Source organism: Adiantum capillus-veneris, chromosome 5 (assembly GCF_014529385.1).
Source record: "Adiantum capillus-veneris isolate H3 chromosome 5, ASM1452938v2, whole genome shotgun sequence".
NCBI lineage: Eukaryota > Viridiplantae > Streptophyta > Polypodiopsida > Polypodiales > Pteridaceae > Adiantum > Adiantum capillus-veneris.
In genome coordinates this window covers 10,414,430-10,434,329 of record NC_140935.1, presented here as the reverse complement: position 1 = coordinate 10,434,329, position 19,900 = coordinate 10,414,430, and the positions used below count along the sequence as shown (strand labels likewise).

The 19,900-nt window shown below is 43.7% G+C and overlaps 1 protein-coding gene across 2 annotated transcripts in view; it reads left to right on the top strand.

Moving 5' to 3' along the window:
* Positions 1-14,530, top strand: part of LOC147456868 (DUF21 domain-containing protein At2g14520-like) — a 68,305-nt gene extending 53,775 nt beyond the window's left edge. Inside the window, exons 2-13 of one of the 2 annotated variants that reach the window (XM_086511980.1) lie at positions 10,093-10,169; positions 10,257-10,340; positions 10,460-10,573; positions 10,649-10,735; positions 10,955-11,094; positions 11,181-11,268; positions 11,583-11,659; positions 12,318-12,490; positions 12,606-12,877; positions 12,961-13,007; positions 13,255-13,520; positions 13,605-14,530. In XM_086511980.1, the coding sequence (XP_086368106.1) occupies positions 10,093-10,169; positions 10,257-10,340; positions 10,460-10,573; positions 10,649-10,735; positions 10,955-11,094; positions 11,181-11,268; positions 11,583-11,659; positions 12,318-12,490; positions 12,606-12,877; positions 12,961-13,007; positions 13,255-13,520; positions 13,605-13,633 (1,454 nt within the window). In that variant the 3' untranslated portion in view covers positions 13,634-14,530. The remainder of the gene's footprint in view (positions 1-10,092; positions 10,170-10,256; positions 10,341-10,459; positions 10,574-10,648; positions 10,736-10,954; positions 11,095-11,180; positions 11,269-11,582; positions 11,660-12,317; positions 12,491-12,605; positions 12,878-12,960; positions 13,008-13,254; positions 13,521-13,604) is intronic. The other variant, XM_086511981.1, reaches the window with a different exon arrangement.
* The last annotated feature ends 5,370 nt before the right edge of the window (positions 14,531-19,900 follow it).

The following is a 19,900-nucleotide window of genomic DNA, read 5'->3' as shown; positions in this document are numbered from 1 at the left end:
CAGTCCAGTCAGTCTAGATTTAGAAGTGATCTAGCACTTATGTGAGTCTATTCGTAGATCGTGTATGCCCAGTCACTTAGTATAGATGCATATCCTCTGGTTGCACACATCATGATCATCAACATTCCCATCAGAATTCATCAGAATCCATTAGGGGAATTTTCCAATGCATTTAGCCTATTTTACCTATTTTTGACATTTTTCACTTATTATTTTTAAGTGACTTTTGTTGGAAAGTAGGTAGGGCAAATTGAGTAAGTTTGTATATAAGCAAACCTAGGCTAGCACTAAATGGTAGAAGAGGCAACAAGAGCCAAGCTCAACATGCAACTTCTCAAGCAAGAACTTGGTGGACGTTCCCTCCAAGCAGAGATTCCCCCCCATGCTAGCGTTTTCTTCATCGGCATCCTCTAGCGTTTTCACATTCAGTATCATCACCCTAGCCTACCATAGCCTGGCGTTTTTGCATCAGCAATCATCGCCACACAGACACGATCAGCTAGCGTTTTTGGACAAGCTACAACCCTAGCATTTTTGATATCCCAGCGTTTGCAGATTTCAGCCTTTGCAGTCTTCAGCCTGGCGATTTTCAGTAGTAGAAAGAGTAGCAGATTCAGTCGGAAAGACCATCAGATTCAGCCCTTAAGAACCTCAGTTTTCAACCCTAAACCTGCAGATTTTCAGTGAAAAAGACCTTCAGAAACAACCCCCAAAATCAGAGTTTTTGGACTAGCCGTAGATTTCAGCTCATAGCGTTTTTGGACAGCAAATCAAAGATTTCAGATTTCAGCCCTTATGTCGTTGTCGTCATCCCCGTCGTCATCACCGACATAGCCTAGACTTGCATTAGTCACATGCATTCAGTTTGTACCAGTTTGTGCAATCATAAGTAGACCACTCTCGCTGACGAGAGTGGGGCCTTTGGAGGAGGGTTTTACAACGTCTTTGGTGTTGTATCTCTCTTCTCTCTCTATCTCTCAGTCTCATACACTTGCACGCACAGTGTCCATTCACTTCGTTGTGATCATTGCACTCTCTTATTAAGAACGGAAGGCTCTCCCTTCCATAAGAACAAAAGGAACCTTGAGCATAGTGCAGAGCACTCATCTTGAGCAAAGCGCAAACATTCATTCCGCTGCACCTTACATTGGTATCAGAGCTTTGACAGTGTTCTGTATCACTCAAGGAAAGAACCACAAGAATCACAAGAATTCTTTTTGCTTGTTGCGATCGCACGAACCCAAGTTCGCTTGGGCGTGTCGATTCCTAATCGTGTTTTTGAAGAGTGACAGAAATCCCAAGAAAGAAGGGCTTGTCCAGCCTCCCCTTGTGCCTCTTTTCACTCATTGAGAGCGGACCGTGCACTTAGCGGCCGGCCAATCGACGTGAGGTGAGAAAAAGCAACCTTGGTGTGAGCGCAAGGCCGCCAAGGGGTGTGCCCGCGGAAAAGAGTAGAACTCGGGTGAAGAGAAGATCCTTCTCAAACACAGATTGCAAGCGAAAAAAAACCCTCAAGAACCTCAAGAACCTCAAGAGTCAAGACCCTCAAGAACCTAAGTTCCTCGTGAACTTAAGAACCAAAGATCATAGTGCATGGTCATCACCCGAAGCGGAATGGATACTTCGCATACAAGTGATGAGCATGAGAGAGGCGACGAAGAATTTTCCCCACCAAGAGATTTTTCCGACCCTCCCCCTTCGCCATCTACGCCACAAACTGTACCGAATCCTATGGAGGCTTTGGTCAAGACGATGATGGACATGATGACAACGTGGCACGAAGCAAGAATGGCAGCCGTGGAGTGTGAGCGCGAGCAATTACAGTTGGAGGCCAAAGAATTTGATCGCAAGTACACAGAAAGAAAAACAGAATTGGATCGCAAGAACGTTGTTCATTCTTTCTTTCTCATTTCTAATGTGGAGGCGAAGATTGAAGAGATTCGGGAAAAGGAGACTCTCTTAGTCTCTTCTTCTCCAAAGCATGATACACAGGATTTGCATAATGATAAGCATGAAGAATTGCATGACAATGACAACAGCAGATCAAAGATTGCAGATTTCAGCCCTTATGTCGTTGTCATCATCCCCGTCGTCATCGCCGACATAGCCTAGACTTGCATCAGTCACATGCATTCAGTTTGTACCAGCTTGTGCAACCATAAGTAGACCAATCTCGCCAACGAGAGTGGGGCCTTCGGAGGAGGGTTTTACACGTCTCTGGTGTCGTATCTCTCTTCTCTCTCTGACGAGGGCAAGCAGCCTGAGGCGAGCACTCTGTGGTGAACAGGTTGACGAGGGCGAGCAAACTGTGGCGAGCATGCTGACTAGGGCGAGAAGGCTGAGGGGAGGAGACTGAGGCGAAGGCGAGCAGGCTGAGTGAAACCGGCTGCCCACCCCTCGCGCTGCCACTTGTTGGACGAAGGACGAGGGACGAGGGACGAGCTCTCTCTCTGCTAGACGAGGGACGAGGGATGAGCTGCTGGGCAAGGACGAGGGACGAGCTGCGGATCCTGGGCTAGAGACGAGCTGTTGATCCTGGACGAGGGACGAGCTAGACCTAGGCAAGGGGCGAGCTGCTGGTCGAAGGCGAGGGGCGAGTTGCTTGACCTGGTCGAGGGTGAGCTGCTGGACCTGGTCGAGGACGAGCTGCTGGACCTGGTCGAGCTACTGGTCCCGTGTCAAGAGGGCGAGTTGCTTGCCAAGGGCGAGGACGAGGGCCCTAACCTCTGAAGGACGAGGGCAAGCTGCTGCCAAGGGCGAGAGCGAGCTGCCTACCAAGGGCGAGGGCGAGAAGAGCCAAGGGCGACGAGATGAGACCAGCCTGCCAGGGCCAGGGCCAGGGCGAGGATGAGAGCAGTCAGCCAGGATGGGGGCGAGGACTTGGTGATGAGGGCGAGGCCCTCCAGGGTGGAGGCCAGACCTCTGCTGGTGAGGGCCTTGACTCAGTGCTCGCTTTGTTCTTCTCTCTCGGATGGACCAACCGGCCGAGGATGGTGATGCAAGTGGCTTCACCACCCTACAAAAAATGAAAGCGACATTCAAGCGGAGGAACAAAGATAGCATACTCTCGCCAAGCTCATTGCGGGCAGGGAAAACCGTCAGAATCCAAGATGATTTAATGATGAAGAGGGTTCAAGTGATGATTAAATCTGAGCTCAGCTTTATGAGAGATGACATCAGGAAAGAGATGTACGCAAACACAAGGAGTTATAAGAATTCTATGTATGCAGATATGAGGAAAGAATTGGATAAAGCGATGCTTGGTAAGCATGATGAGATGTATCTATCTGTGAAAGGGGAGATGCAGGCTCTAATGCGGGCAGAAGTGAATGTAATGGAATGTATTATGCAAAAAAAGTTGGATGAGGCAATTGCAAGCTTTGAATCTTGGAAAACCAATGTGGAAAAGTGCATGAAGGAAAAAGATGCAGTGATTGAAGAGCTTAAAGGGGAACTTGCAGCTTGCAAAATTATGCCCAAAACGGAAGGGGGAAATCAGCCCTCGATGTAAGGAGCTCGAAGATATTAAGGAGCAGGTCAAAACTCTGCGCGAAGGGGAGAACTAAACTCGAAAGAGGCTTCCTCATGGGCAGAGCGCCTTTTTAAAACATAGGAGAAAGTTGACGAAGCAGAAAAATGGATTGAAGGTGCAAAGAAAGGGAAGGCCCGGATGCCAGAAGCCGCACAGACTTCTACCATCATCAATATGACCATTGAGGAGGAACAGAAAAGGAGGACTAGAGCCCTCCATGTGCGTATTACTAGTATCAAAGACACCAAGAATGTAGAAGACGAAGTGAAGGAACTCTTGCAGTGCATGTGCATCCCGGAACCTATGCACACAGGTGCTTGGAGAGTAGGAAAGAAGGGAGTGGATGAGAAGGGAAACGTTAAAGAAAAAGCACTTATTTTGCGTTTCCCGACTTTGGAAACAAGGAAGGAATTCCCGAAGAAGAGACCATCACTTAAGAAAACTGGAATATTTATGGGGGATGACCTTACTTTAGCACAAATAGCACATATGCAAGAGTTGATGCCAGAGATCAAGGCAGCAAGGGAGAAGGGAAAAATTGCCTTTTATAGAGGAGGGAAAGTAGTGGTTTTGGAAAAACGCACAGCATGACGGTGCGAGACATATGGGACCACACTCCGGATGGCGGTATGGAATTGTAATGGATCATATAGGCTGGATGTGGGTGCCTTTGAGGATAGCTTCAAAGATAGAGCCATTGTCTTTTACTCAGAGACACATCAGAAATCTAGACAGTCGATGCCAAATGTGACTGGTTATTTATGGGAGACAGCTTGTCGGCCAAACGGTAGATCCCAGCATGGGAGTCGAGGTTCAGGAGGGGTAGCAGTCTTATTCAAGGAGGAATTGCAGCCGCTATTACAGATTGTTTGGAGAGATGACCAGGGGAGATACATGTGGGTGAGATTGAGAGCTGAGACAGGCAGATTCTTATACATTGCTATATGTTACTTTCCCCCTAGCACATCAGTCTATACCTCACCTAGAGGGCAATCCCCTTTCTCTATACTTGATGATGACATATGGGAGTTCTCTAGGGATGGAGATATCATTCTCTTGGGAGACTTTAATGCCAGGACGGCCAACTCCCAAACGGTATTTTATGATACCTCGGAGGAGATGCTTAGAGAGATGGATATATTGGAGATGGGACTTGATAGACACTCACAGGATAGAGAGCACACAAAGTATGGGAGATACCTCATGGAGATGACGACTACGCATGGTCTGGCCATACTTAATGGTCTAGAGATTTTTCCTTCGTCTCGGGGATTCACATGCTTTCCACACAGACATGGGGCCAGTACAGTGGACTATGTCATGACTTCACCGAGCTTCATCTCTAATATTCAGGATCTCAGTGTGGGTCTTAGGCCTGTTGGAGTAGCAGTGGACCATGCTCTCTTGACTTTTTCAGTCTCTTTCCAGTATAGTGCCTCTCAGACACCACGGAGGATTGCACACACACGGTATACTTTTACACCAGAGACAGATTCAGTTTATGTGGAAGAGATTTACAGACGGATGTGGGCAGCCGAGCCTGTATATACAGTGGAAGAGATCACCACTTTATTGATTGAGATCTTGCATGGGGCTGCAGCAGCAGAGGCATACCCACACACTCAACGAGATCAGAGAAGACATTCTGGGAACATGCCTCAGAATAGTTGGTATGATGAGGAATGCAGAGAGATGAGAGTTCAGATTTAGAGCGAGCTTATACTTGGAGTCATTACATATAGACAGTCTCGGATTGCCCTTCGGCGCTTAGTGCGACGGAAGAAGCGGGCCTTTTTAGCCCAGATGGAATGTGATTTGTATCAGCTCTTTTTGAGTCGAGATTCAAGTGAGGCCTAGCGTCTCTTCCATGAGCACTCACCTCCTCCAGTGATTACCTCTCCCGAGATTTGGGGTCAGTATGCAACATCATTATATACAGTACCTGGGCAACCACCATTACCAGACCCTCTAGAACCATGTCCAGCCACTAGTACCTTCTTTACCACTGAGATGGTGAAGAACGCCATTGACAGGATGAGGACTAGGAGAGCATATGATCATGATGGTTTGGTGGCAGAGCACTTGATACATGCTAGAGATTTACTGTCAGAGGTTCTTGCGCGGTTGTTTAACCGTGTCATGTGTGAGGGACTACCCGAGTCCTGGAGATTATCTACTATTGTACCTCTCTTCAAGGCAGGGGACCCCACTGTGCCAGGGAACTACCGTACTATTATGATAGGACACACATTGGCACGGTTGTATGCATCCATTCTTGAACAACAACTGAGTAAATGGGCAGAAAATGAGGGCATACGAGCAGCAAGACAAGCTGGATTCAGGAGGGGTTTCTCCACTTTGGACCATATTCTTACACTCAGAGCCATTATTGAGGAGGGTCGGGCACATGGGAGACGGATGTATTGTTGCTTTGTGGACTTCTGCAAAGCATTTGACACAATGCCGAGGGCCAGATTGATGCACAGGCTACTGAAGTTGGGAGTACCCACAGAGATCATATGGGGGATCATGGCTTTATACGCTCAGTGACTGGCCAGGTACGCACTCTTGAGGGGATTTTTGACATTGTTCATTCCACTATTGGAGTGAAGCAGGGGTGTCCTTTGTCCCCTACACTTTTTGGTATGTATGTAGATGAGGTCTCTGACTACATTGACAGAGAGGGTGACAGAGGCACTTAGCTAGCAAGGACATGGATCCCTTTATTATTATATGCTGATGATATTGTGTTGATATCAGAGTCGCCAGAGGGCATGCAGAGACAATTAGATGCATTGCACAACTTTGCAGAGGATAGTGGACTGTCTGTGAACCTTGGTAAAACTAAGGTTATGGTGTTTAACACCACACCACAGTGGGTCAAGAGATCGGCACCTACACTCGTATATGGTCAGGACACTGTGGAGTACACAAATGAATATACATATCTCGGGGTGGTATTCACGGGACCGAGGTTTACTCTGAGGAGAGCAGCAGAGACTAGACTGTCCAGAGCCTATGCGGCATTGGGAGGGCTAGAGAGGATGTTCGCAGGTTCAGTTTCAAGAACCACGAACAAAGCTATGGCTCTTTGATACTTTGGTTGCTTCAGCTATGCTTTATGGGGTCCAAGTTTGGGGACCATCTGCGAATCATGACAGTTGGAGGAACATGGAGAGACCCTTGGTATTTATGATATCCCAGATGATTAGAGCCAAGGCCTCCGTACCACATGCGATTATTCGAGCGGAGGTAGCCACCCCTCCTATTGAGATTGAGGCTCTTACTAGATCAATGTCCTTTATGCACAGTCTATGGGATACACATAGAGGCAGATATACTAGATTGGCTCTTGAGTCTTCTAGACAGTTAGCGATGCAGGGAGATGCATCATGTTGGTATGTGCAGATGACCTCATGGTTTCAGAGGCATGGTCTCAGCATGGATAGATTGCCTCCTTTTCAGTATTCCCTAGATGCACCCTCCCTGCTAGTCACACGGACGGAGATCACTAGACTCATTCGTCAGGATCTAATACAGTTGAACACCAGGAGGACATGGGTAGAGCCGATGCAAGAGCTGGGTACGAAGATGGCTTTCTACAAAGATCACCTTCTCCAACTTTCAGGAGATGGGTTTGTGACTCGTCCGAGCTACATGGACACTCATTTGTCTCATGGTCTGCGATGTGCTATTGATCAGATGCGCACATCCTCACACCAGCTGGAGACTGAGACGGGTAGATTCAGAGGGATACCGCCGGAGTCTAGGATATGTCAACTATGCGGTAGAGAGCCAGAGACAGAGCTACACTACATATTCCATTGTACTGTGTATTATGAGATACGAGGACGCTTCCATTGCTTATTCAGGGAGGGTTTTGGACCCCTAGATAGAGTCATGAGGTATCAGGATCAGAGATGCCTTGGCTTATATCTACTTGAGCTACACCGACATAGAGATAGTCTGTTGAGGAGACATGGAGCACGACAGTTGCAGAGATAGATCACAGACTTCTTTGGATCGAGGGAGCCAAGAGACCAACCACCAGCACAGGGTTGTACCTGCATTCATACGAGAGGCACCCTCATTGACGGGGCGACTGAGCTCGGGAGATCGAGACGACCACGACCGAGACACAGGAGCACACTCCATTGACGGAGACTCCAACAGAGGATTAGAGGCATTCTAACATGACACCCAGATTGTCATTGAGGGCCTATTCTACATTTTCACATTTCACATTTCACACTTCATTTTCAGTTTTCATTTTTACTTTCAGTACTTTTTGTACTTGTACTTCAGACATTGTATTAGATTCACCACTTTGTATCTGATGGTCTCATAGGTCATTTTGGCCTTTTGAAGACGTTAATATATCATTTCATTTCATTTCTATCTCTCAGTCTCATACACTTGCACGCACAGTGTCCATTCACTTTGTTGTGATCATTGCACTCTCTCATTAAGAACGGAAGGCTCTCCCTTCCATAAGAACAAAAGGAACCTTGAGCACAGCTCGGAGCACTCATCTTGAGCAAAGCGCAAACATTCATTCCGCTGCACCTAACAATTATTCAAGAGGGAAATGTCATAATCAATCTACCACACTTGGGTGATAGAAAGGTTATGCCATTTTCCTCTTTTTAGTAGTGCGCGCACACACACCCACACACACACCCGAGAAGAAGAGAATTTTAACGTCGTAGGAAACTATCCCAAGAGACCTTAAAGATCTATCCAACGAGGAGAGTTGAACTAAAGACCTGTTGTTGAAGTGGGAAATGGCATAACCAATCTACCACACTGGGGTGATAGGAAGGTTATGCCATTTTCCTCTTTTTAGTAGCGCGCGCACACCCCCCCACACAGACACACCCGAGAAGAAGAGAATTTTAACGACGTAGGAAACTATCCCAAGAGATCTTAAATATCTATTTGACCAAATTTGAGAACACCAACACTTTGCAATCAACATCAACAACACAAAATGTTCAATGATTTGCAGTAGGCATTCACCTTTGACCTTTGACTTCCAAGGAAGCACCATTTGCATTTGACCTACCACCTAGTTGCTTGCCATTCTCTAGGGGAGGTGTATTTGGCCTATACCCTATTGCTAAATTCTCTGGGGAAAGGCGTTTTGTTCCTACACCCTATTGTTAAATTCTCTAGGGGAGGATACTTTGTATTTGCATGCTACTATGACATACACGGGGAGGCATTTCGGGGTGTATGACACATCCGCACCACCAACTAGTAGAAACCTTCTCTAGTTTGGAAGCTTACAATTTGACATCATCACTTATGCCATTAGATGCTCTCTCCCTACTCTATGAAAGAAGCCTAAGCCACACACTTTGTATCCAATTATTATCCCAAGCATTTGAGCCCACTTTGCCATCATCACCGATTAATCTACTTTATGATTTGCTATTTGCATTAATGTTAATCTCTCCTTAATCACTTGTGGGTAACACACTCACTACACCGTGAACGGCTCACTTTCCTTTCCACCATAATCCAAATTCCCTATCACCATGTTCTTCTTCTCCCTACCTTTTGTTGGCACGGAGACATGGACAGAGGTTTCAGTTGTGGATTTTGTTCTATGCCGTACTTTGCAGGCTATCCAAATGCATTCCATCTTGGATTGCTACAGATATAGCGGCACAAAGCTTAGGAGCTATACAGTGGCTACATACAATGGACTGTTATTGTTTACCACCGCTTCCACACTGGGATGCTCTTCTTACTACTTTGCTTCTTGGTTTACAACAGCTTGCTCCTTTGCCCTAGGACAGTTCCTATGACCACTACCACATGATGAGGATGCGCTTCCATTAGCTCTTGTTTCACAGCTTCGGCCAAGAACCAAGAGGGCTCGGCATTGATCCTCAGCCTTGTAGCCGTTGACATGGTTGATGTAAGCCTTGGAGGTTTCAGATTCTTCATTGGTTGTCACATGGATTCACATATTGTCATATTGTCACTTGGAATGCCAACGGTTTGCATCACATTAGCATCAGTGGTCTTAGACAGAATTTGCTTCACAGAGATTTGTGTTGCCACGTAGATCGAGATGTGGATATACTTCTTGTACAAGAGCACAAGTTATGCATAGACAGTTGTTGTAGATGTGGCAAGCTGTTACTTGCATATCTCTCAACTGATGAAGCCCAAAAATTGAAAACTTAAGAAGCAATAGTTCCCTCAATTTTGTCTTTCTTCTATTCAAATTGGTACGCACATTCGAGAGAAGTAGACATCACTGTAATTGGTGTGGTACATCTTCAGTCTGGCTTTTGTATCAAATGTTGATGATATGTAGGTACATGTGCAATTTGAAACAAGCCATTCCTGATATTAAGATGTCTCTCAGTTTTTATTTACTACCCCAATGTGGTCATGTTACCGTGCTGCATTACTAGCTGTGTTGAATTGCTAGGGGTTTTGTTAGTGAGTTGTGCTTAGCTCGAGAAAAAGACTTGGTTATCTTCTGCACTCCGTGAACTATGTTGCAACGAGGACATCTACTAACACTATTTCAAGTGAATCAGCTAAAATATTGCCTGTGGTGAAAAATCAACATCTATTATTGTGTACACTTCTTCTGGGGAATGCCATGGCTATGGAGGTATCTAAACTTAAAACTTCAAGTTGTGAATTTACATCTTTTATAAAGGGAGATTATTTTGACAGCCGGTTTGCATCTTGTTGGCAGGCCTTGCCAATTTTTCTGGACTCATTGGTTAATGCTTGGGGTGCGATTCTGATATCCGTGACAATGATTTTGTTGTTTGGAGAGGTGAGCATTTCAAGTTTTGATACATATGGCATGATTTTGGTTCATTTGTTTGGAAGTTTCTTGAACAAGCACAGAAACAAAACTCTCTAGCTGTTTGAACAGAGGTTCTTTTTCCTCAGATTTTTCCTCAAGCCATATGCTCCAGGTATGGGCTTGCAGTTGGAGCAACAATGACACCTGTGGTTAGAGTACTGGTCATAATATTTTTCCCAGTAACTTATCCCATAAGCAAGGTGAGCTGATACTAGAGGCTGTTTTATGGTTTCCAATAATTTGAGTACATCAAACCTGACGTGCTCTACTTTCAGCTCTTGGACTATCTCCTTGGAAAGAGTCACTTGGCTTTGTTTCGACGAGTGGAATTGATGACCCTTGTTCATATGCATGGAAATGAGGTAGATTATACTCCTGTGGACTTTCGTTTAGGCCAGCAGAATGAAGATCATAATATCAAAATGTTTGCATCTTATCAAATATCAATGTAGTTAACCATTTGGTGTGGATATTATGGGTCAGAAGTTTTATCATATATCTACTGCCTCAGGTTGCTGTAGCCTGTACTTCCATTTGTGTCAACTCAAGTATTCTGGTTACTTTTTTGTGTGTGATGGAAGGCTGGAAAGGGTGGAGAGCTCACCCATGATGAGACTACAATTATCACAGGTGCACTTGAGCTGACACAGAAGACTGCGAAAGATGCAATGACTCCCATTTCCTCCACGTTTTGTATTGACATAAATACAAATCTAGATATGTATGATCATACTGAGATTTTGAATGTAACTTGCAAGTATTTTAGCGAGATTCTTTGAATGAGTATGTATGTTTTATTTGCTACAGGAAGACAATGCAATCGATCATGTCGAGAAACCACAGTAGAATTCCTGTGTATATGGGATCACCTACAAACATTATTGGACTAATTCTGGTAAAATCATCCTCTTGAATTCTTTTGTCTCAAAAAAGATGATCTTTGTTGACACTTAGATTTTAAGTTACTCCCAACCAAGCATTATCTGAAGCATACTTGACTAGTAACTCCTGGCCAGGTATTGTTTGGAGCTTGTAACTAGGGTCCAGTAAGTAAGATTCAGCATGACAGGTGTAGTGAACCTGCTATTTTGTCTGGTTCTGTGACATATCAGCTTATGTGTGCAATGTACGAATGCAATCCTGAACGCAAGCAGTTAAGTGGGTGGGTATGTAAAGAAGAACGAAAATAGAAAGTGTTTTTCCATGCAGGTAAAGAACCTGCTTGTGGTTCGCCCAGAGGACAACTTACCTTTGAAGCAATATAGTACGATTCGACGAATGCCAAGGTTTTACTTTCTAAGTATATCTGATACTTTATTCTTCGTCACTTCATACTGTATTTAAGAATCCAGAAGCTCTATGCTGAAGCCAGCATGTTGCCTTAGCAAGCTGCTAGGCAGGGTTGATATGCATGTACATTTATATTGCATCTTCTTCTGCAGATTTCGCTTTAAAAGGCCTGGTGTTTTGAAATTTGAGTGTTTATGATCTTATGTTTGTCTCTTGTGCTATTTGCTACTTATTTAAGCTGTATGTTCTCTTATCTATCCACAGGGCAATTTGGAATAATTTTCTCTTTGTATTCAATTGACATGGTAGTGCATGACTTCTGTGCCAAATGGCTATAGATGCTGGCTAGTGCAAGTATTTTGGTGAAGGAGTCATCTCCATGCTGATCAGTGTATCGATAATGTTAGCACTGCATGGTTCGTTGACAATTAAAGTAAATATGAAGGATCAGTCATCATTAAGTTAAGCTGCGTCCTCAAAACAAGAAAACTAGATAAAAGCTGGTGAATTTAATGGTTGCTTAATGCTTAAGTATCAATGCCTTATGGGCCTAGTGGCTATGGTTTAGTATTTATGCATTTATATGCAGCCTTCAGCAGTTGTATGTACTTAGCATTAACTCCAGCAATTCTAAAATGTGGGTTTTCGCCGCAGGGTTGAAGAGAACATGCCACTGTATGACATCTTAAACGAGTTCCAGAAAGGGCATAGCCACATGGCAGCTGTTGTGAGGTGCAGTAAGCAGAAGCTAAAAGATACAAAGAGAAGCAAACAACATGGCACAGAACTTGGAGAAAAAAGTTCAGGAAAAACCAAAGTTGCCCAAGGTGGTTTTGGATTTAAGAGTGCTGCTACACTTCTCCTTTCTGTGTCTATTTTTGTCATTAGATACACTTTTTGGCTTCTTAAGGGTGCATAATTAGAATGCATCGGATATATTAGGCACAACAACCACGGCGGTAGCATTGGATGTTGCTGAAGATGCAAGTTCAGAAGCTGCAGGAAATGTCATTTTTCTTGAAAGGAACTCAGCCCCAATCTTCAAGGAGGAGGACACAGCCACAAGACACCATGGTAGTCACAAGGGTAAAAGACGAGAGCGGATGGGTCAGGATGATGTTTTGGATATAATCGAAGGGACTTTAAGTCTACCTGAGGACGAGGAGGTTGTGGGGATCATAACCATGGAAGATGTTATAGAGGAGCTCTTACAGGTGAGTTGCCAGCTTTTTGAATCTACTTGTTGAGTCTTATGAAAATTATTTTGAATTCCCATTCTAATGTTGTGGTCTGACAGGAAGAGATTTTGGATGAAAAAGACGAGTATGTGGATATTCATGAAAGGTAAATTTCTTGTACAATCATCTCACAATTTATGGGACTTGGGAGGGAAAGAAGAGAGATTTTCTTTTTTGGACCCCACGGGGGGGGCGGGGGGGGGGGGATGGTAAAACACATTACCTAGCAGGATGCATATGCTGTGTCATTACTCTAGAATTGCAGGAAAATAAATTTGTATAGGCTACCATATTAAGAGGCTTTGATATAGACCGATTCAAGGATTTAATTTTCTGGATTTATATTTTTCTAGGATAAAGATAAGCATGTCAGAGAGGTCTCCTACCTTACAGCCTACGAGATCTATGCCGGCCACGAGAGTGTTGTTGCCTAAAGCAGTAGTATCTCCTTTGGCTGCATCCCAACGCACTCCGGTACTACATTCAGCAATATCAACTGGTTGTGGAATCGCCCAACTCAAAGCACAAGTCCAAACATCAAAGTCAGAATATCCGGTTGGTCTCTCAGACAAGCCACAGCCAAAAATCAGACTGCACTCGGTAGAAAGCCATGTACAAGGTACGTGCATGCATTGACATTGTGTAAGATCCTGGTGTTACTTGTATAAGTTGACATGTTTCCAGTATGATGAATTGATTGCAGGAGGGTCGTTTCCTAAGAATGACTTTTAACGTTCTGATTGGAGCTTGGGCATGTGCTCTTGAAGTGCATCTTGGCACTGTGGATTATGGAACCGCGATCAGTGATATCAGCAGTGATGGTCACATAAGACTGGCTGCTGATGAACAGTTCAACCAGTGCTAATTGGGCACATGGAACCTAAACCTTTAGTGATGTTGAAGAGCTCTCATTCTTTAGAGCTTTGGCATTAGGCACCAGCTTATTCATCACTTATCAATGGAATGGACAAAGACTACTCAAGTCAAGTTTCTGGTTGTCATATGTGAAGCATTAACAGCTTGACAGCTCCATTCATTAGCGGCTTGATTTGTCCGTAAGTGAGCTGTTGCTGAAGCTGCCTCATAGGTTGTGAGATGGTGACAGCTTGTTCCCACAATAGCTGGACTTATCCCTAGAGGGATTCACAAAAATGTAAGATAAAGCCAAGGAACTAAGGACTCATTGGGGTTGGCATTGATTAGGGCTACATTCATTTGGCTTGATTTGTTGGGTAATTACTTGCAAACAATTGGTCAATAATAAAGGCGTGCCCATCATAGTGGCACGAAACGCCGTTTCTTGCCCCAAGAAATGGAACGGAGTTTCTTGGAAGTTTTGGACCGGAAGAAAGGGAGTTTCTTGAGTGAAAAAGAAAATTTCCCAACAAAAGTTGAGGGCAGATGCTTAATGTTCCAGGACTCACATTCTTGAGAATCAATAGTTCCATTAGATGACTATGTTGGGATTGGCTCAATGGATGCTTATGTTTATGTTTATGAACCCTATCTTATTGTATTTGGAGACTAGACATGTTATGACTTGACTCTTCACTTATGACTTGGTCACTTTTTTGCTTAGTTTTTTGACATTTAGTATCATGTACGGTTGTTTTTTTATGACATTGAAAACCGTCTTTGAATTGAATGTCTCTTGAGTCTTGGTTTGAACTTTGCAGACTTTCACAGTTCAAAGTGGTCATTGGTAGACCCTAGGTTGAAGGTTCTAAGTTTTTGCCATATAAATTCTGAAGTTTTGTATAATATGATCAATGAATTATCTTTTTTGGCTTCTTTTTTAAAGTATCATATTGATTTTTTAATAAATAAAAAAGGGAAAATTACCAAAATACTCCTCTAATTTGTGGAAATTCCCAAAATACCCCTCAAATTTCAAAAATTCCCAAAATACCCTTGTATCTATTTTGGTTGAATTACTCAAGCTTGTCATTCCTTTATTCTTTTTCGACAATCAAGATCCGTTTTTGAGTGCTTAGCATGTGATTTGTCACAAATTACCTCGCAAAAAAGAGCAATTATATCTAAAAATAATGAAGCAATCCATCTATAAAGCCTACATAGCCTACTCAAATTCTAGTTTTAGTATCTTGTATTGATAGACAATCAGTCTTCTTATGAAAGGTATAATTTTTTTAATCTTTGGAAATTTTTTATCTCACAATCAGGGGTATTTTGGGAATTTTGGAAAATTTGAGGGGTATTTTGGAAAATTATGACAAAATATTGGGGGTGTTTTGGGAATTTTTGAAATTTGAGGGGAATTTCCACTAATTAGAGGGGTATTCTGGTATTTTTTTCCATAAAAAAGCCTCGTTTTTTGACTGTTTCGACCTTGATCGAAACTCTGAAACTCCGGTTTTTGTGTTTTGTGTCGGGTTGTCACTATGGTGCCCATTTTGGTTGCACGGTGTGGTTTGCAAGGATTATGTTAAGATCTTATGTGCATATGCTTTCTTGGCTTTTCATGATTCCTAATGGATACGTGCTCAGTTGGAATTGTAAATTTGTATTGGAAGTTATTCTCATGTTGTGGCAAAATGTGAATGTATGGCAAGTAAGTTCATGAAAAATGCAAGGCACGATTGTCTTACACCTGAATTTCTATAGCAATCTGACGACGGGATTTTAATGGAGACTTGAATTTATATGGCGATCTAGTAGTGGGTTTTTATCTTCTGTCAAATGGAGAGGTAGTTTCATCTAAAAAGTATGCTATGCAACCTTTTGGTTGTTGCCCGTGCATTGGAGACTTCAATTGAGAATTACATGAATAGGTGGGCTTGTTTTCTAGGTGGAGGAGACGGGGGTGGATGTAACTTTGCCTAGAGTTACAAGGAGTTGGGGCCTCCATAGCTCAACCAATATCATCTAGACCTTTGTATAAGGATATACTCTATTTGCTTCATAAGTATGTAAGGTATCATGTTTGGGATAATGATCATACAGACATTGAAATTAGTATTATTTTGAAAGATCGATGACATTGTGAAACATATAACCAAATGACATAATATTGTAAGGGTCTAATGGAAGATTTTTCACAACAAGATCAAGGGGCTTTAGATAGTTGCATGAGCCATCTCACCGTGGAATGCATTCGGAGATGCCAAGAATTTGGAGAGAGCTTATTAAATTGAAGGTAACCAAGTCTCAACATCTTCCAGCATGACAAATGAATGTTGGTATTCAAAATGTGTAGGAAAGACTTTTTGTCCATAATGTTCTAATGCATTCAAGACAATGGAAGAACATGCTTTCAGTAGTCAAAGAGCATCTTGAAACCTTTAAAATTTCGTAGGTGGGATTGCCCTATACCTAGGTTCCTTTTTGAGCATTGGTGCTGCACCCAAATTACTAGCCTTAACACCGATGGTCCAATATAGCAAGCTCCCTTAAAAAGCATGAGTCTTGTAAGAGGGAAGCTCCACAAAGAGAGGCTCAACACTAATAAATTTGACAACTTTTACTTGAGCATTACATGTAGTGGATACGTTATTGATTTCATACAAGTCCTTGAATTGCTTTGCCAAAAGTTTTCAATATTGTGATAAGTGTAGTTGCAAGTTAGTCTATTCCTGATAGTCTTATAAGAAGCTATGAATGCTCCATTCATTGCCTACAAGCTCCACAAGATATCAACTTCATAATACTTAATTTCAAAAAGGTGAAAAAGTTATTTGTCATATTCTAATGAAACTAAATATGAGAAAGACTATCTTTTTTGAATACAAATGACATCCAATGTTTGCTCAATTTGAGCGACCATATTGATGAGCACACATTGTACTCTTGAAAAAAAATAATACACTCGTTAAAAGCAAAAGAGTGCTTCTCACGTATCAAAATGAACATAATTGGGCTCATAATAATCTCAAAGTATGTCACTTGGAAATAGATAAAATCAACACTAGTGTACACATCACGCTTACAATAACTATTGTGTCGTTGCACTTTAGATTATTCTCCACACTTTTTTATATCAAAGACTACATACTTGTTGGACATTACCAATTGAGTTCCAAAGTACAATCTTATCTTGTTATGGCAGCCCTACCACTACCATAAAAGCCTTAATATTGAATCCTATAAACACCACTTGGTAGCGTTCTTACCAAAACATGATCACTAATTTGATTGCAAAAAAACAAACAATTCTGTTCTCGTTGTACCAGGCTATAGTGTCATTTTCACAGGACAGTACAGTTGGGACTTTACAGTTGGTCTTTGGTCTGGCCGGTTCACACTGGACGACCACGCTGGGCAGTGACACGTGGCAGGGATACAGTGGTCTAGTGGACATCCTGGCCAAGTCATCACCACCACTCAGTGGAGATAGACTTAGATGTTGTCATTTATGAGCCGTTGGTGGCTCTTTATGGTTGTATATATGAGGAGTAGCGGTTTGGTCATTGGATCTTCACGCAGTCATCTTGAGCGAGTCTCTACACATAGCACATTTTCACCACCCTTGCACATCTGAGCCTCGACACCCCATTGTACCTGAGAGTCCTGGGCTGGAGCTGAGTGTGTTGCCACGCCAGAGTCTGTATCAGTTCTTTGAGATAGTCGAGTCATTTGTTGTGGTCTACTGTCGCTGTTGTGTCTCTGTGAGCTCAGTTATTGTCTATTGTTTCCTGTTTCAGTCTGTTTTGAGTGAGATTGTCACGCACATTGCAATGAGGAGCACCCACTGTAGAGAGCACGACACACTATCTGCGCTACAGGTGCTCTCATTTTGGCGACCACGATGTGATCTCAACTGAAATCTCACTATGTGAGGTACAAATCTTGAAGTTAGTTGGGTCTATCTAGCTTCGCCTACCTTGCCGAGCTTTGCCTACCGTGCCTGGTCCAACTGGTCTAGTCCTCCCTCGCCCTAGTCATCTCTCGCCCTGGTCCAACCAGTCCTCGTCCCTGGTGTAGTTCTCATCGACCCCGGTCTAGACCTCGTCCGTGGTCCACCCTGGTCTAGACCTCGTCCAGCCTGGTCTCGTCCCTGGTCCAGCCTGGTCTAGTAGAGTCTAGACCAATCTTTAGCCAGTTCAAGGTTTTCTTGCCCAAAGCTTGGTTGGATTGGTGGTCACTGCATAACACATACAAGGCGGTCAGTCGAGCGTCAAAGCGCACTACTGAGCCCTCTGAAGTACTATAACAGAAGACGACCTTTGGTACCTAGTAGAAGTCCATCAACCTCATCACCTATACCTCCACATACATCACCCATTCCTTCATCAGGTTCCACATCTTCCAGATCACCTTCTCCAGTAAATCTCTCTCCTATTCTGCTACAACAGGCTATTGAGCAACAAGCTCAGCAAGGGGCCATGGAGGCTTTGGCAAGTGTTTTGGCCAAGGTGAATATCAAGTTCCCTACCTTCAAAGGACTCTTTTCAGAAGATGCTGATGACCATGCAAGGAGATTTGTATCTCTCTGTAGGGGTCGTGGTCTTAATAGAGAGGATGCTTATTTGGTACTCTTTCCATCTACCTTGGATGGCTCAACAGACAAATGGTACAGCCAGTTTGTAGAGAACCATTTTGCAACTTGGGAGACAACAGTTCTTTTCAGCATTCAGGCTAGGTGACTATCAGGAGAAGGTTTTGGATGAGTTGTCCAACATGGTGCTCTAGCCAGAGGAGACGTTTGCAGAACTTATGATGAAAACCAAGTCTCTGGTTGCCAAGCTTCCCCAGAAAGCCAATGAATTTATGGTTAAGAAGTGGGTAGAGAAGGCGCTTCCCAAAACTTCGCAGCAAAAACTCCGAGAGAGTCTTCGACCCGACGCCACTTTGGAGAAGTTCATCGCAGCTGCTACTAGGATAGAGGGGCCTAGGAAGCTTTTCACCAACCCCCCTCACATAGAGACTCCCTCTGTGTTTTCGGAAAGTCCTGCTGATCCATTGACTTCTTTGCGCAGAGAACTTGAAGCCCTAAAACTACAACACACTCTCCAAGAAGAGAAATCAATCTCTCTTAGACAAGAGAAACCACCACATCTTGAGGCCTTGGATCAAATCAAGAGAGAGCTAGAAGAGCTTCGGTTTCAACGGGAGACTAAAGCTATGGTATGGTGTAGCTCTATCGCTCTCCAAGCATCCTCCACAGGACTGTCCCCTTCGGCCTTATTGCCACTTCTGCGAAAAATCTGGGCACGAAGACAAGGATTGCTACTATATCAAGGGATTGCGGAAAATTCAACAAAGTCTAGGTCCTTCTCTCCAACAAGGGCTAGCACCTGCATCCAACATGGTCTCACACTATGGCCATCAAAACCGGTTGCCACCTCTGCTGACAACACCTCCTATGCAGCAAGGTATTCACAACATCTTTGCATCTCCCAGCTTTTATCATGCTAGTACTCCTTCAGTCCCCCAAAGCTTCTAGACGTCAGCATCCGATCCCATGCAGCAAGGGTAGAGACCACCTCGCCCCTCCAATAGGCCAATTTTGTGCTACAGGTGAAGAGAGTATGGACATTATCAGAGCAAATGTCCGTTGCCAGAAGGGTCTCCTCCTTGCCGACATTGTTCCGAAGCTAAGGATCACTATAGTAAGGACTGCACAAAACAATGAGCATCCACATCTGCAAGCACAAACCAGAACCAACAGGAGTTTACATTCCCAAAGCTTAACCTCATCACAGTCAGCATACATTCCACAGGCCCCGCCTTCCACTCTTGTAGTTGCCTGATGGGTTGAAGCAAGTGGAAGAGCCGGCTGGTGTGCTCACACGGGCACAGAGAGCTGCTCTTGGGCTCAGCCTCCCTGGTCCAATTTTTAAATCTCCTGTCACACAAATGAGTCAAACTCCCTTAGTAGCTGACAAACCAGCAGGCATGTCAAGAGGCAACCTACCTTGCTTCTATCAGATATTGATGGCACTTTCATGGAAGCAGTAGAGGACGTGCAGAAGCTTAAGATACCAGAGCAAGATCTAATCAAAGGAAACAAGCCCACAACAGAGTCTATCTTGAAAAACA